At 52.4% G+C, this 16,432-nt stretch overlaps 4 protein-coding genes across 4 annotated transcripts; 1 reads left to right on the forward strand and 3 right to left on the reverse strand.

Moving 5' to 3' along the window:
* Positions 1–235: 235 nt before the first annotated feature.
* On the reverse strand, positions 236–3,706 carry AYO20_09463 (hypothetical protein; the record flags this gene model as incomplete). The annotated part of the gene is made up of 1 exon (XM_022647732.1): positions 236–3,706. The coding sequence occupies one exon, from the start codon at positions 3,704–3,706 to the stop codon at positions 236–238; it is 3,471 nt and encodes a 1,156-aa protein (XP_022496254.1).
* A 2,093-nt stretch (positions 3,707–5,799) lies between these two features.
* Positions 5,800–8,054, reverse strand: AYO20_09464 (hypothetical protein; the record flags this gene model as incomplete). The annotated part of the gene is made up of 3 exons (XM_022647733.1): positions 5,800–7,205; positions 7,279–7,902; positions 7,952–8,054. The coding sequence occupies 3 exons, from the start codon at positions 8,052–8,054 to the stop codon at positions 5,800–5,802; spliced, it is 2,133 nt and encodes a 710-aa protein (XP_022496255.1).
* A 2,103-nt stretch (positions 8,055–10,157) lies between these two features.
* On the reverse strand, positions 10,158–12,861 carry AYO20_09465 (hypothetical protein; the record flags this gene model as incomplete). The annotated part of the gene is made up of 2 exons (XM_022647734.1): positions 10,158–12,562; positions 12,615–12,861. 2 exons carry the CDS (start codon positions 12,859–12,861, stop codon positions 10,158–10,160), a joined length of 2,652 nt encoding a protein of 883 aa, XP_022496256.1.
* Positions 12,862–13,420: 559 nt separating this feature from the next.
* Positions 13,421–16,393, forward strand: AYO20_09466 (hypothetical protein; the record flags this gene model as incomplete). Its single annotated transcript, XM_022647735.1, has 5 exons — positions 13,421–14,782; positions 14,877–15,002; positions 15,053–15,100; positions 15,152–15,407; positions 15,453–16,393. The coding sequence occupies 5 exons, from the start codon at positions 13,421–13,423 to the stop codon at positions 16,391–16,393; spliced, it is 2,733 nt and encodes a 910-aa protein (XP_022496257.1).
* Positions 16,394–16,432: the final 39 nt, after the last annotated feature.

The raw sequence follows: 16,432 nt of genomic DNA on the forward strand, positions 1-16,432 counted from the left end.
ATACAGTGGAGCAAAAGGTAAGGAAGTATCACCACCCTCACGGCCCCAAATCCAACACCTCGCATGTGAAACCAACATTCCACGCTAGCAAGCAACATAGTAAAACAAGAACAAAAGACCGACAACCGGTGGGGTATCATAAGTTCATGACAATCCTGGGAGGTATGAAACACAAGTCATAATAACGTCGTTTCTGGAGCTCGGGTTCTGTGTCGAGCTTCAGGGAGGTCTTTGATCAACTAGACACCGACACCGACTTTTCTTTGGTGCCTAGGTGTGCCCATGTAAAGAAGTCGAACCTTTCCCTGTCTTTTCCCGTCCCGGTCTCGGGATTCGGACTTCTGCTGGATTCTCTAGGCTCCAGGATTAATGAACGTCGGTAGTGAAGCTGAAAACTTTTGTCCCCTGCGGACCTGACTCGAATAAGTTGGTCTTGCATCCATGTCTGGAGCTCGGAGACTTCAGCCAAGCGATAAGGGATTTGGAACTTTTGCAACTCGGATATGATTTTCGCCGTCTTCATATGTTTGTCCAGATTAATGACTGAGGCTTCACCACTATCTGTCGACAGTGGCCTTGTGGATGGGTTGGCTGAGTCAACCATGGTAAGGTCTGTCAAGTAAACACCGATGAAAGGGAGACAGGGTGGGAGTTGGGATTGTATACGCTGACGTAGAACAGCATAGTTTCGTGCGACATCGACAATCTTGCACATCTCGTCGAAAATTGTCTTCGTCTTTTGAGGTACGCATTCCCACGTCTTCTTCATTCTTTTGATGTTGGTCGAATCCAAGGCACAGGCGATCGCCATGACAGTGTCAAAGTTGCGCAGGTCCAAGCATTTGTTCGCAATCTTCACCCACTGTTTGACAATGGCGGCTCGCTTTTTGGGTTCTTCGAGTTGGAGAACGGAATCGGAGACGAGATTCGAGATGTCGGTGGACAGAGTCGACATGGCGCGCACATTGACGGCGAGAGAACTGCTGCGTTTGGTCCATTCCGTCCCGAGAAGCTCTTCAGGAAGAATTGAGCAGAAGATCTTGGAGGTCTTTAACGTGATCTGACGTGCAAGTTCAAGGGGGTCAAAATCGAGGATGGAAACTGACGGGCCGCCCATTTTCCAAGCTCTCAACGCAGTGAGTTGGCTCTTGGAGATGACGGGATTCGGCAAAGGGGTGTTCGGGTCAACATAGGCTGCTGTGGATGTGCTGGTCTTTCCTATGGCGGACAGTACTCTCGGGACGATCGGCGCATGACTGGTGGCAACTTTTTCTGCCAGTTCGAGGATTCTCTTGCCGGCCATTGGCAACACACCAATAAGTGATTCCCTTGCGAAGCCGACAATGACCGGGAGTGCAGTGTCATCACAATCATGTCGCCAGTGAGACTCCATCCAGCCTTTGAAGACATTATATACGCGGAGTCGAACAGGGCTTGCGATGCGCAAGTTGTCACCCACGTATTCGAAGCGATAGATCAGGGCACGAGCAAAGGCGACTGGAGTCGCAAACAAGCGGAAAGTGAGATAAATGGTGGTGACAAAAGACACATCTGGAGCCGAGTCGGGGGCGGTTAGCCTCTCCACCAAGGCATTCAGCGTGCCGCCGACAATTATGCCTTCTCGATTAAAGACAAGCTCCTGGGAATAGGTGTGAACGAGAATTTCAGCTTCAGCATCTTCTTCATCATCAAGAGACTCGCGGCCACCCGCGTCATGTGATGGCCTCGAAACAGGCACCTTTAGCGGATGACCAGGATCTTCCTGGACCGAGGTGACCCGAGTCGACGCTGAGGATAGGTTGCTGGGATTTGACCGTCGTTCAATGCGTTCGAAGCTACTGTCACTGCTTGTACTTCCTCCAACTGCGCCGAGGCCGGATTTGCGATGGTGTCTGACATCTGTGGACCGATTGGAGACTGGGGAGCTTGCAGAGGTCTTCTGATGAGTCAAAGAGGAGGATGGCAGTGGTGAGGAACGAATGATCTCTGCCACCACATCGTCTTTCGGTGTAGGAGGAACACTACCGGAGGCGGAGGAAGGAGATTCAGCCGTGGCCAGGGAGAGAGGAGGAGTTAGGAGGCCTTGATTGATGACGATGCGAGGGCGTTCCTCTAATCTATCTGCGGCTTTGGCTGTGGCCGACGTCACCGCAGAAGAGGTTGTTAGACGGTCCGAGGGCTGGGTTTCGAAGGTTGCTGGCTCTGGTGTGCTGGAGCCACCCGAATTTCGTCCCAAGAGGTAACTCAAATTCTCGATCTCAAAATCTCCTATTTCTTCCAGCGTCGCTTTGGTTCTGGTGACACATCGGCCGGCCGCACTGACGCAGGCTGTGGCCGCCTGTACCAGACTGTGTGCCTCGTCAGGAGAATAAATCAGATCGTCGTCCATTGAACGAATGGGCTTGAAAACTTGACGAGCAGCATGGACTAGTTCCGTGATCGCGTCGTACATGGAATCTTTAGCTTGAACTAGAGGTCGAGAGGTACTGTAGTCGCGGTCAATGACCGTCTCGACAACCGCAAACAACTGTCGACAGGCTCGAACAGCGTTTTGGGTGGTTAGCAACAGCTCAGAGGATGACCGGGATTGCATGTGAGAGCCCAGAAACGACGCCAGAACAGTCAAGAATTCGTCATAGGAGCGATTGAGAAATTCGGATATGAGGTTGGAATTCTTTTGGCTCGTGCCACGAGTGTAGGACATGCGATGTGTGATGGATGAGTGTCGGCGCATGTGGGTGGGATGATTACCTGTGGAACTGCGGCTGCTATGCTTTGACAATACAGGTGTGCCTGAAGGTTTCGTTTTGGCAGATGATGAGGCTTGACGTCGGACAGGAACTTGTGATTTGGTCGAGTGCTGGGATTGCATAACTGCGACAGATTCCGAGGAAGAGTCGGGTGGGTTTGTAGCGGCCCCTGGTGACGCATCGGCTTGCTCAGTCCAGACGTCGTAAAACAAGACCGCACGAGTGACAATTCGGAACGCTTTTAAAAGCATGTCATCCAGCCGGATATCGAGGGTATCCTTGCTGGCGGCATGGCCAACGACTACTTGCTGCAGTTCCTTTGCGGCACGCACAAGCAGAGCGAGATCAGAGAGAAGGTTTTTACGCGTCCGGCGAATGGCATCGTGCTTTTTTACCAGGGAACAGTCCCGGGTTAAACAATTGGAGCGCTCCAGCAAGGCGCGAACGCCCGCGACCAGACCTCTCATATAGTCCTGATTGCGGAAAAGACTTAGGTTTGAATCGCTCGCGCAGCGCACAAGATCCCAGAATTCGGTCAATGCTTTGAGAAGAGGTCGCATCGCCGCATAGTCGTACCCCTCACAATAGTTTGTCGGTAGCCACCCGCGGGCTCCTGTCTCCAGCAGTGTGCCATCCGCCCAGCCATTGATATGCACCGAGTGTACTAGAATGATATCCCCGGCACTGAGCGGTAGTGTAACAGTGGTGGAGGAGTGGGGAGAGGACGGCTGGAAAGGATAAAGAGCTCGTAAGTAGTTGTGGAATCTCGCACGGGACGTCATATCGTCGAGGGATTCTATAGAGGTCGGTCGGGGATTTGTGGTAACCTGCCCCGTGTCTTCCGTTTTGCGGGAGGGGCCATGGTTGCCTTCGTCGTCGTCGTTGTCATCGTCGTCACTATTCTTGCGAATTCGTAGCGGCGCGACATAGATAGCAGAAGGTTGAGGCTCGCGCATTTTGTTGCAAGGACTGTAAAGGTCGCGGATCACATGGTCCAGTATCGAAGCACCTGCGCCTCACAAAATGCCATTTCTCTCACAACCAACAGTAGACGGGCCAGGGAACCAACAGGATGAGGAGACGGCCGAGGAGGCAAAGAGATAGCGGGTTCGAATGATGTGTCCAAAGGGAGGCCAAGGGGGGGAACGAGTAGCAGGCGTCGAGACGAGACGAGGGGGATCCCAATTTGTCTGCAAGGGCCAGGAGGTGCCAGCTGTGCGTCACAACAAGTACTTGTACACAGCAGGGGTGCTAGAAATCAAACGACGAGGCAATGGATCAGCTTCGTGGACAACAACAATGAGAGATTGGGTAAGGAATGGACTGGATGTACTCGGTACGGAGCACCAAATCGATAAACTCTGTGGAGGACTGACCGACGATGAAAAGAGTTTGTTGATGCTGGAAGGAAGTCACTGGAGCAGGGCAGACGAACTGGGTATCTGCACATACCTGATAGGTGCCCCGTTCTCCGTGCTTCCCCTTCACTTCAAGCCTAGGTAATCGTACTTGTACCGAGTCGACATCCGCCTAACGGGCCGCTAAAAGACGCAGGAAAAATAACCACCAAGTGGCACGCCACCAAAGCACTGTCAAAAACCTCCCAGACTTTTTGTTCTGGGGTCCCACCTTGTTAGCCCTTGTATCACCTGGGCCAAGTGCATTCTAGGCCTCTGGAGTGCTTCGACTCGAAAACTTATAACTCGTGGCATGGCATCAGCATGACTCTATCAAAACCAAGGCCTTACCTACTCGTCCTTGTATGTTTTCAAGGTCATAAAACGCAAAATACCCAGATCTTCGGCCCCACGTAATCTTGCCTGTGCGCTTCCATAACCAATCTCAGAAGCCAATCTGGGTGACTTGGGCCCCCCTCAATTCCCTCCAAGCCCTCCAGCCACCAGCAGCGCCAATCGAGCAGAACCTTTGAGCGGTTGCGCCGTGGGCCGAAGGGGCTAGAGGTTTTTATCCTACCCAAATCCGTAAAAGCTGGCGGGGTCAATGATCTTCTCTGGCTGGCTCTCTACCTGGGAAATGTGTCAGAGCTATACGCTGCCAATACGGCTGGGATAGACGCTCGGAAAAAGACTTTCATAACCCAGAATAAACATCAAACCTGCTGGGTTACAGACTTGCCAGCAGCATTCAGAATAACAGGAAGTTAGAAATTAGGAGGTAGTTGCCAAACGACGGTTGCTCCGTAAGCCGGGTAGACGGTTTGAAGGCTCGAGCTATCTCTTCACCATGGTCCTTCTCTGTCTATCGTAGAACGTCGACTTGACTCTCATTGCGTCTGTGATGGGATAAATCCTAGGTTGGGGAAATGCAAGCAGCGCTAACATGGAATAAGGACGACGAAAATGGGGGATCGTTGCATCCTCTCACTGTAGCGCTTCACGTACCGGCATGGTGAGCCGTGCCCCGCCTCCCAACATGAGCAAACAATTCTCGTTGTTTTACGACGTTGAGGGGTACTACCCAAGCGGCGGATCCCCATAACCGGTTTGTTTTGGCACTCATCAAGGTTCTTTTTGGGCGGGACGCCAGACGCTTGTGACACGCCTTAATGGTTCAATAAAGCCAAATCTTGCTGGCCATGGTGCTTGTCAAGCGACTCAACACGGCGAGTCTTATATGGGTCATCCAATTTGGTTTACCGCAGCTCAAAGTGGACAAAAGGCTTTTCTCGAGGGATCGGATCGCAGTCACTCTCAAGACATCAGCACCAGAAGATAAACCCCAAAGGTGTTTGTTTGTGCAGTCCGCTTGTGTATGTGTACTTGGGATCCCTGACTGCATAACACAGTGGTAGTGACTGGCTACTAAAAGCTGCGGGTAAACCCAACCGAAGGCCGGATATTTGTGCCTGCGAATGGTATTGCATAACGCCTTCCGACCCGCTGCCTCGAGTCCTGGATTCATGTACTCGTACCTCATACCTCATCCCCATACTGCCAGTAAACCCCTTCCCAAACGAAAATCCCCATCCCGCTGTGTGAAAAAAAGAGCGCGCCACTTCCGCACCAACTGCAACCTACCGAACCATCATCTAGTGTGGCAGTGGATCGATGACCTGAGCCGGCGGCGCTCGAAGTATCTGATTTGTTCTCAATGACTCGCGAACCAGTACTCCCGGTTCGACCGTGGCACCTTCATCAATCTTGACGCCTGGATAGATGATGGCTTTGGCGCCGATAATGACCCCGGCTGCAATGAGCACATCGTTTGCGATCCAGAGACCCTTGGTGCCCTTGCGATTGACGAGATCCTTGTTGTGGTCGCTGGTCAAGATGGTGACGCCGGGCCCGATGATGGTGCGAGGCCCGATCTCAATCGCACCAGCATCGTCAAAGTTACAACCCTTGCCAACGTAGACATCGTCGTGAATTCGGAGGTTATAGCCATAGGTGCAAGTGAAAGGCGTCTCGATCTTAACCCCAATCCCAAGATAGCCTTTGCCGTGAAACTGTGAAGGGAATCGGTGCGTCGTATCCTGGCTAGGATCGAGCACCTTCATCAACAGATTGCGGATTTCCTGCTCCCCTATCCCGCTATCTAGTTGGCACGCCGCGTTATAGCGCTGCAAGGCCCGCTCACAACGTTGACGCTCGTAGACCAGTGTCGGGTCCATGTGGATATAGTTGACCGACCTCAGCATCTTGGATTTCTCCACATCTTCTTGACCGGCTACCTTGAAGCTGGTGCTGGAGGATGTCATTCGAGTGTGACTCGGAACGCTAGCATGAGCTGGTGGAGGGCCCGGTTGAGGAGGGCCATATGTATGCCCATACGACGCTGGCTGTTGTGGCTGGTGCCACTGTAACTGCTGTTGAGGCGGGCCCGCCGGCGGTTGATGAGCGACGCTAGGACCTACAGGCTGGGGCGCCGCATGTTGAGGAGGAAAGTGCTGTTGATGGTGTGGTCCCAGCGGAGCTTGGTTCGAAGGCGCGGGCGGCGGTGGCGGCGGCGGCGGTGCGGGAGGGCCATGTGATGGAGGGTATCCGGCACTTTGAGGTGGCACGCGCGACATTTCTCGCGGGTTTGCACTTGGATGTAATTCTGATCGACTCAGGTCCGACAGTGGAGGGAGATGCTCTGAGGTATAAGGACTTTGACCTTGCGCGGGCGGCCAGGGGTTATGCTGGTTGGGACGAAGTGGTCGGCTCGCTGGCTCATTGCGTTGTGGACTCAGCTCATACGTCGCGGGGTGTTGTCCTTCACTGCCACCGACCGTAGTTGGTCGCGACTGAACACTGTCCTGACGTTTGAGAGGATTGCTCGTGCCGGGAGTTTCCATGTGAGGTCCCTGATAAGGCGATGCTTCAGACACGTCACCAAGACCATCCCTGGACTGTAATGGAATCGGGCCTCTGTTGAGTGTGGGCTTGGGCGGATTCGCCCGCCTGTTCAGGTTGTAGCCTTTACAGCTGAAACCACCTCGAAGACAGTTGTTACCTGGAAAAAAGACAAAGTGTTAGCGGGCGGAGAGAAAAATGAAATTCCACGTTCAAGAAATGACCAGACTCACAATATGGCTGGCCTTCATCACATTTCTTCTTCCGTTGTCGGCACGTCATGCATCCGGTCTTCGTTCTGTTGGAGAAGTTACGTTTCCTTTTTGGCGCGACCGTTGATGCGCCCGTTGCTGACTCGGGATGACCATACTGGTCGTGATTGAGCTGGCCATTGGGTCGAGGTTGATAGTCCGAGCCCCAAGGTGAGGGCTGCGCCTCCGATCCGTTGGCTTCTTGCTGTAATGTTTCCCCGTGATGCGACTCGGAGGTGCTGGGCCGACGGCCATTGACGGAGCTGGCAGGTTGTGCACGCTTCTCTGCGTGCCACGTATGACCATTCTGGTTGGCATCATTCTGAAAGTACGCAGATGTGGCATTGTGATCAGCACTTCCTAGGACACGCAATGCCCGGTTGGCCATGTGTTGTGGTTCAGGGCCCTCCCGGGGGCTATACTCATACCGCCGCCGTTCAAGATAAGGCTCGTCGTCACCAGACCCCGACCGCTTCCGCCTATGGCCCGCGCGTTCCTGGCTATGCGGGGGTGGATACGTGCCGCTCGAACTTCTGGGTACAGGCTCGTCCCTGAGAAGGTGGTCTGGTGGAGATGAGTGTCGACTATCTAGCGAGGCATCGCTTTCTGGGTTATGGTCAATATGGACAGATGCTTGAAGGGCATGATGACAGACCGTTGCTCGAGGCGCGATTGACTGCCACAAACCCTCGTGAACTGGCATCTGGGCTTGACGTCACTTCATTCTCGGAAGCATTCTGACTCGCAGGAGGAGCCATCGTCACGAGTCAAACACTGGGCTTGATATCTTCAGAAAAGCGAGTCGGCTGGTCCCAGCGTTACCGTGGTCTATAAGTTTTCCTGGAAGGACTTTGGTCTCCCTTTGCGTGCCGACTCCTGAACACAGTCGAGACAAGAGCCTCAAAAAGGGATGTATGAATCCAGGGAACGTGGGCGCTTGCCCTGGGAGGACCCCCTTTCTGGTGGGATAAGGAGAACAACTTTTCGAAAGCGCGGATTCGCCAGCAGGAATTTTGACACTCCTGAAATGAGCGAGATAGCAGCGAGACGCGCGGCGAGAAGAGACCTGGACGGAGTATGGGCGCTTATGATCTGTCACAACCTGAGGGAAGGTAAGCGCCCAGGACGCTCACAAACCGGACACCAGGAGAATCACGCGCTTAATCGTACTTCTGAATATTGCAAAGGTGAGAATTGTGAAAAGAGAAGCGACACGAGAGCTCCTCGGGTCGAAAAGGAGGAAGGTCGAGTGAGAGCAGCCAGCTCTGAGGAAGCTCCCTGTGTAGAATAATGTTGGTATTGGAATGTTTGCTTGGGAATTGTCGATTTGCAGGTAAGCGGCAGCCGCGAGAAGCGCACGTGGAGCCGGGAACAGTGACAAAACAAAATGATTTGGCTGCGGGATTGCTTTGGCTGTGCGTAGTAAGCGGAGGGAGCCGCCCTTTGTCGTAGTAGCAAGATTTGGAGGTCCTGCGGCAGAGCAGAAGAGGACGGAGGCAGTCAATCGTGCAAAGAGCACTGAAAAGTGTCCCCAAAGCCCCAACTTAAAGCTGTCTGCAAGGAGGAGAAGAAGGGTCAGAGGGCGAAGAGGCCTAAGCACATCCTTCCCACTTTTTGCAACTGATGCTTGACAGCTGCGTGAGGAACGAGAGACACAGGACGCAGGAGGACGAAGGTGGGCGAGGGAGGAGCGTGTTTGGTCGGGGAGACTTCCACAACGCTAGACAAGGGGCTTCGAAATCCACGGGGCGCTTGGAAAAGGCGCTTGCCGACTGCCACCCAGCTAACCCAGCTACCGCACCGTTCTCGCAGCTGCCCTTCTGCACGCTGACTGGCCACTCAGAGAATTGCTGTCGCCTTTAGCGTTTCCAAGGGGCCGCGGGCCACCGGAAAAGCAGGCGGCAGTTGTCTGAGAAAGGATCTTCGTGCGGTGTGTTGAGACAGGGTGAGCACTGAGCAGAATTCATTTTCATTCCCCCGTCAGCAAACAATCGTGTCCAATCTTCATCATGAATCACCACCCCCAAATGACAGCCCTCTGAAGCAAAGCACTCTGGTGAGCTTTATTTCCCCTTCCCCTCCACCCTCCTTCCAGCTCACTTGTGGACACGAGTCACCTGGCTGACCAAGTATGCAGCCGTGTGCTTCGAGTGCATTATTGGCCGTCCTCTCCGGTGCCCTTTTCCTCACCCTCTGCCTCCGTCCCCCGCTCTTTCTCGTATCGACCCCGGCGCAGTCCTCGTGATTGACAAGTCCTTTGTGCCGTTTCAAGAACGGGGCTAGCACGACATTTTGCCTCCCTGGTCCGAAGGCTGCCCGCCCGTCACAGCTGCATGGTTCCAAATGCGAAGCAAGGGCTGACCTTGAATCATCAAGGGCCAAAAGGGGCCTGGAGCTTCGAACTTGGATGCATGTGATGGAGGTCCGTCGAGGGCAACGATTGGACGCTTGATCTCAAATCTGAGCTCGAGTGACGCCCGCCAGCAAAGCCGCTCGTCAAAAATGCCGCCTCGACCAACGCCCTCCGGGCCCTCCCCCTACTTGTACACAGTCACCTTGGATCCCGCCTGCTTTGTTCTCCTATTGGCCACGGCAGTGTGACGACGGATCATGCATGCGTCTGTGAACTCCTTGCATTTGCGTTTCTGGCGGGATCGTTTCCAAAGTCACTCCGCGCTTGCGTTTGGCCTAGCCGACTCAGCCGCTCGTCACTTGGGCCGCCAGTTGCGACGGAGTGGAGTAAAATACTGCCACTGACACAAAAGACAAGTGGGTAGGTGAGACAGCTGGCTGCAGACAGCCAATTGCAGATGCGAACATGCTCATATTCTGTACGTAATGATTTCTACTGTCCAAGACGCCTACTTGACCCAACCTCTCCAGGCGTCGCCAAATCCAAGCGCGACGATGCTGGGATCTGCATCCATGCCGAAGCCACAAACATCTCCACCAAGGTCTGCCAGTATTGTTAACGTGGGCCGGCCGTGAGCACATTGGAAAGGTAAGGTGCACTGAGATAGTCTCTGCACAAGCTCGTGGCATTGCCTCTTGTCCAAATGATCGTTGAACATGACCGCAGTGCGGCAGGATCGAGACTTGAGCATCTCGATCATGCCTTTCGGGCAGTCCGCAAGGTCGGACCACCAACAAGGCTCATCGGATTGTGGAGGACGGGGCAGCGGACTACAACGCCGCGCACGGCCTAACCAGATCTCGCTTCTCATGATGTCAGCCAAAAGCTTCGGGTCGGCGCGACAACGCTCAATAATGAGGGTCGGCAGAACAGTCACCTCCACTGTCCAGGAACGATGGCCGGGCGGATGTCGTGCCGTATGAGACCTCGTGCTTTCAACAATGTGATAGATCACACTCCATCGCCGAAAAAATCCCTTGTGCTCTTCCAAAAGTCGCGCTTCCGTTTCGTCAACCTCGAAGACCAATGGTTTAGCAAGATTTGTGGAGATGCGCTTGCACAAGCCTTCACAAAGCTTTTCAAATTTAATTCTTTCGTCAGCCGCATGCTGGTCAATAAGAACGAGGAGTCTCCGCTGTTCCCTCCCGGCAAAATATGGGTCGCAGGTATCTCGAACAGCGAGAACGGCAAGGATAAACTTTCGATCAACCTGCTGGACAATACTGGCTCTTGACAAAGAACCTTTCGTGACGATCCGTGAGTCTAGAACAGTATTGTCCTGTCCTCTGGGAACGATCACTTTTCCAGACAACCCCGGACCCTGTTCGGATATGATGCAGGCAATCGGAGCATCAGATTGGTGACGATAGCCTGCCGGCAGATAGGGCTGTAAATTGACGAGAGGCTTCGCGCTGTCATCGGTACGAGGGAGTTCTGGGCCTTGTATTCGCGTTAAAACCCCGTGGTCTGGATATGAAAGTGCTGTGTCTCCATTCGCCGGAGGTATTACAGCACCTGTGCGAGGGTGGACATAAGTGACCTGACCACCGCGCCAGCTGATCCAAGGAACACCATCGAAAGTTTCGTCAAAACCTTCGAAATCACTTTGGGTCTCGCGGGTTGCGTCCTCGGGGTCCGACTCTTTGTGACTAGGGTCGACAGATAAGCGACCTTCTTTGGTGACCAGAGATGAGCAAGAGACATCATCTGAATTTCTCAAGCCCAAGCCATAGCGGAAATCCTCTGGTGAGGGACGAGCACTCTTGACGCGACGCCAGTGACTTAGATACCTAGCCTCAGTTGCAAGTTTCGAGGGTTTGTTGGCAGATTCCCCAACCAGTTGTTGGCAAGGGCCAATTCCACGGTTATGTCGACGACGCACCCTTTTCGATGCATTGCGTTCGGCGCAGGCTGAATATCCATGCATGTTTAGAAAATTAGAGATTAGCGATTCGATCGCTCTTGTCAAATGATCAAAGACGGGCAGCACATCCGACACAGGCTGGCCCAAGGCGAGGTTGGTCGACAATTCCCGAGTTCTCGGCTCAATTTGAATGTAGAACATGGGCCATTTATCCACGGCCTTTGGCAGTTTGTTGGTTTGACAAGATCTGTCAACGGAATCTTGGTCTTCGATTGCCATGCCCTTCGCATTGTGGCCAAAGTCCTGGGAGCCGAAGGTCGACTCCTGGTAAAGCTGATCAATACCATCAAATACACATTTGATTCCACCCTCTCTTTGAATTGGGGACTTTCCAATGGAAATGTACTGAGCTGACTTATTTGGGGATCGTTCGACTGAGATGGCAGCACGAAGACGGAAATGCTTCGTGCGAGCGGATGCCAAGCGCCATTTTGTGATGTCGACAGAATTCACCAGCCTGGCCTGAAATAGTATTGATACTGTCGACTCTAGTGAGAATTGCCCTTCCCTCAAGTCCGGTGAACGGAAATGAACTCTATGTTGTCTTGCGCCTTTGACGGAGAATCGCACTTCGATCGCACGAGACTGTGCCAGCAGGTATCCAGCGAGCATTTCTTTCACCCGGTTGAATGCTTTTTCTGTCTCGGTCGAGGAAGCATAGAGCTGTGACAGGTGTTTGGCGCGGGCAGGCAAATCGCTGAAAAGATCGTGGACAGTAACGGCCGTGCCTTTCCGCATGATACCAACATCTTGTTTGTCTAGCCGTAACTGGCGACATACGGCATTCCCACGATGCAAGATCAGCCGATTTGCAAAGACTTCCGATCGATGTTCGGAGGCTATTGATAACAGAGACAGGTGCGACAGGTTTGACAAGAAGCGGCCATAGCAACCGTATGTCGGAGGCGAACAATTCAGTTTTGAAGAACCTAAAGCACCAGTCAGATTCTTGATCGGGAGGGATATTGAGCTATTACATACAGTGGAGTCTGGCCAACTGGCCTTGCTCTGAAAATTCCACCTCTTGGATCCCAATCCCGTTGTCACATATCCAAATGTAGCCTTTCGAGAATTCCACCTCAATCACCACCGACGAGGCATCAGCGTCCAAAGCATTTCTGAACAGCCCCTCGATAACATGCTCGGAGGATGTGATATCGGAAGACGATGAGACCTTTGTAGAAATATCAGCAGGGAGAAGACTGATTCGTGGCCAACCTTCAGCCATTACTGGTAGCTGGTGGTCGAAAGATCGGAGTGCCTGGTGGTGCGCGACACATGAAAAGCTGGATTTCATGGAGGTTGCCACCGCGCGAGGTACAGGCGTAAAAGATGGGTCACCGGGAGCAACATCTCCTCCAGAGCGCCTGCACTTCTAGCTGAGGAGCGTCACAAACAGTGCAGACTCCATCGGTTGAGAAAGGTCAATGGTGGTAGTCATCACATTGTCCTGTCACACGGGGTCCACAATGTGAGACTGCGGAGGCTTCGAAATGTTTGCAATGTTTGCAATGTTTGCGATGTTTGCACTGTATGCCGAGTTTGCAGAGTTCAGCAATTAGTGCACCGAAATGGATCTAACCAGTAGCATTCACCCCATATTCCTTTTACGTGTTCTCAACTACAGGGCAACAGAGTATACTAGCTGAGTCTATCAGGGCTTAGGGCTATGTGTAACCTTAAAACCAGGATATTAACGAGAACGTTCTCCCTTACCTAGGGAAGAAAAGTGGCCCAGAGCAAAAATCTCAGCCCAAGATTCTAGAACACAAGGCTCCCACAACAACATGACGGTCTCGAAGTGGCTTACTCTGGCTCGTCAATGCCTGCTTCGTCGAATCTCTGTGGAAGACTTCGGCAATTTGCTGCGGAACCATGACGGTGAAATCGATGGCAAGCGATTATTTGGGGCTCTGGTTGAATGTCGAGAATCTTTCTGCCAGCCAGGAGATCCTCTCGTCTCACTTTATATCGACTACATTGCAACCGCTGGAATTGTCGTCATATCCGACGCGCTGGTTATCCTCACAAAACGTTGGAATGGAACAAGATCTCCAGTAACACAAGGTGCACTTGCATGCTACAATGACACCCTGCAAGATTTGACCATGGTGATTGTCTCCCCAAAGTTCAAGACCGGGGCAGCTGAAGCACGCCTGGCTCTACAGATCTCGTCAAGATGGCTTTCTACTTTGGCACGGCAAGCATCACGAGGAGATTCCGAGCCACCAGGAATGGAGCTCAGCAGCACCATCGAATTGCTCGCCTTCCTCATGGCATCTATGACCGCAACTGACGCTGGACTCGAATCTTTATCTATTGCCAAGAGCCCGGAGCAAAAGGACAAATATGTGGCTGTCGACAACTTACGCACTCTAGTGAAACAGGCCTTTGAGCTCTGCTTGCCATTATATTCTACGCTCTCCTCTCAGCTCATGGAGCGGATAAACACAGTCTTGAAACATATTAACCTTCTCGATGATGGCTCGGCGCAACCTGGCAATGCCCCTGCCCCTGCTTCCGAGATTCAAGCGCTTCAATTCCAAGTCTCTATCGCAGATAGCCAGTTGGTGGCTTCCAAAGCTGGCACAATGCTTTACCTAGAAAGTCTTCTCTTTGCAGGCTCAACTATCGACGATGGCGGGACAGTACATTGGCTTTCAGCGCGCCATCAGAATGATTACCAGTCAATGTTCATCGACGTCTTTACGTCCTCCTTTTCCATTCTCAAAGCCCAGACCATTACACCTGGCAGAACTTTATGCATGCAGCAGTGTCAGATTTTCATTCAGAACAAACTTCCAGCACTTCTGTCAATGATATCGGCCTCTTCATTCAACAGTTTCAATACCGAACAAGCCATGACCGACTCATGGCATCAGGTGGTGTCTTTACTTTCGTCACAAGACCTTCTTTTGACGGGAGCTAGGCTGCTGCACGTCTGTACTTTGCATCACTTGCTCCCGGCACAAATCGCAGTACAGCTCGTTGGAAACGAGGATACTTTGAAAGGACTGAGCAAGGGCTTGTATGCTAAAGATGACCTCGTGGCACAAGTCCACGCAAATCCTATGAGAGGACCCAAACTTGTTGAGGAATTGACCCGCAACGATGGGAGTGCAGGCTTCATCAGTCAGGCGGTTGTTGAGGTCTGTAAGCCGTCCTTTTTGAAGAGAAGCTCCCCTAACAACTCCTAGATCGTGCATAACTATTGTCAAAACAAGGAAACACAATATCTCAAAGATCTCGCCAATGCTATACTTCGGAGACCTACTACGATCAATTGCATTGCTCTATTCGTTCGTCCTGACTATTTTCTGGGACCACTTTGTGGGCTCTTGGACGAGTGGCGATGGGATGAAATACATGGTAAGTAACAAACCCCCGAGATAGTTGCCCGCTAACTGAATGAAGGAGAGGCACAACCGGTATACGATGATTTTGGGGCCATCTTTCTTCTGATTTTGGTAAGCAGAGATCGATTAGGGTTGTCAAACTCAAGCTTGGGTATACGAAAGAAAGATGGATTCCTAGCTCGATATCTAGAGCATGAGCATAACGAAGAGAGCCTAGAGAACCTCTCTGAAGAAAGGAAACTGCATTTGGGGAACTGGATCAACGCTCTTTACTTGGCTGAAGGCCTTAGGGATGAACTGTTCACAAACTGCAGTCCCCACGACTTCTACCTCTTGATTCCCACTCTCCTCCGACAATCGATGACGGCTCACCAGCAGGGAAAGCTAACTCATGACTCTTTACAAGCCGGCTTGGACTGTAAGTACCAACCAGTGTCAGGGCGACCCAGCTCACAAAATCCAGATCTCCGTGAGCCTTTCTTGCTCCCTTCCCTGATATCGGCAATGGATTGGGTCGCAGAGGTTTTCCAGCATGAGCGCATGGTTGCTGGAAAGGTGTTGGAGGCTCTAATAAAACCACCAGGGCCGTTGGAGTCTCGGGATATCCACCACACTATATTGACATTATGTGCGCCAAGGCTGAAGTTGCGCCTGAAGACTATTGGAGCACAAGACAACGACGTCGACTCCATTCTCAAGACCCTGGACCAGTGTCCGGACTTTTCGTTCGTCTCGGAGCGAGAACGAGAGACACCTAATCCAGGAACCCTCAACATTATACAGCATTGCCTGGCAAACTTAATTACTTCCACAACTGCTCTGGACATTGGGGAGGCGCCTCCCTTTGAGGACATTTCTGCCCTCGTGAGCCGAGCCGTGCAAGTCCATGGCCCCCAGTCGACCCTGCGGGCAATGGTTGGGGTGCTTCTACAACTGAGCGACAGTCACGTATTCCTTTATGCTCTTGATGCACTCACCACCGCAGTTTGTATGGCTGGAAACGGGCTTCGCGACGCCCTGCGCTTACAATACCACGACCTGGGGAGTCTCTTGAAGAGCGGGGAAACTCTCGCTGCTGAAGGGGTGGTCCGTCTATATCGGCAAGTTGAAACATACACGAATCTTCTTGCTGTGCCGGACATGGGTTTAGACTCGTTCAACTTTTCCCAGCAACTTACGAACATGGATACGGCCGACCCCAATCTCGACGCTGCTACTGCGGTGTCGGGCGGAATGGACCTGCAGACAGATCAGGGCCAAGCTGACGGAATTAATCAGGTACTAGATGAAGTCGCCGCCATGGGAAACCTGGACTCCAACGATGCAGACATGAGCTTTGATGCTCTCTATGACCTTCAGGGAAATGATATGGATCTCAATGACTTGGATTTGGACATGTTCTGAATGACCCTCAGCTACAAACATTCCAAACCTGGGTTTCTG

Source organism: Fonsecaea nubica, assembly GCF_001646965.1.
Source record: "Fonsecaea nubica strain CBS 269.64 chromosome Unknown Scaff88, whole genome shotgun sequence".
Lineage (NCBI taxonomy): Eukaryota > Fungi > Ascomycota > Eurotiomycetes > Chaetothyriales > Herpotrichiellaceae > Fonsecaea > Fonsecaea nubica.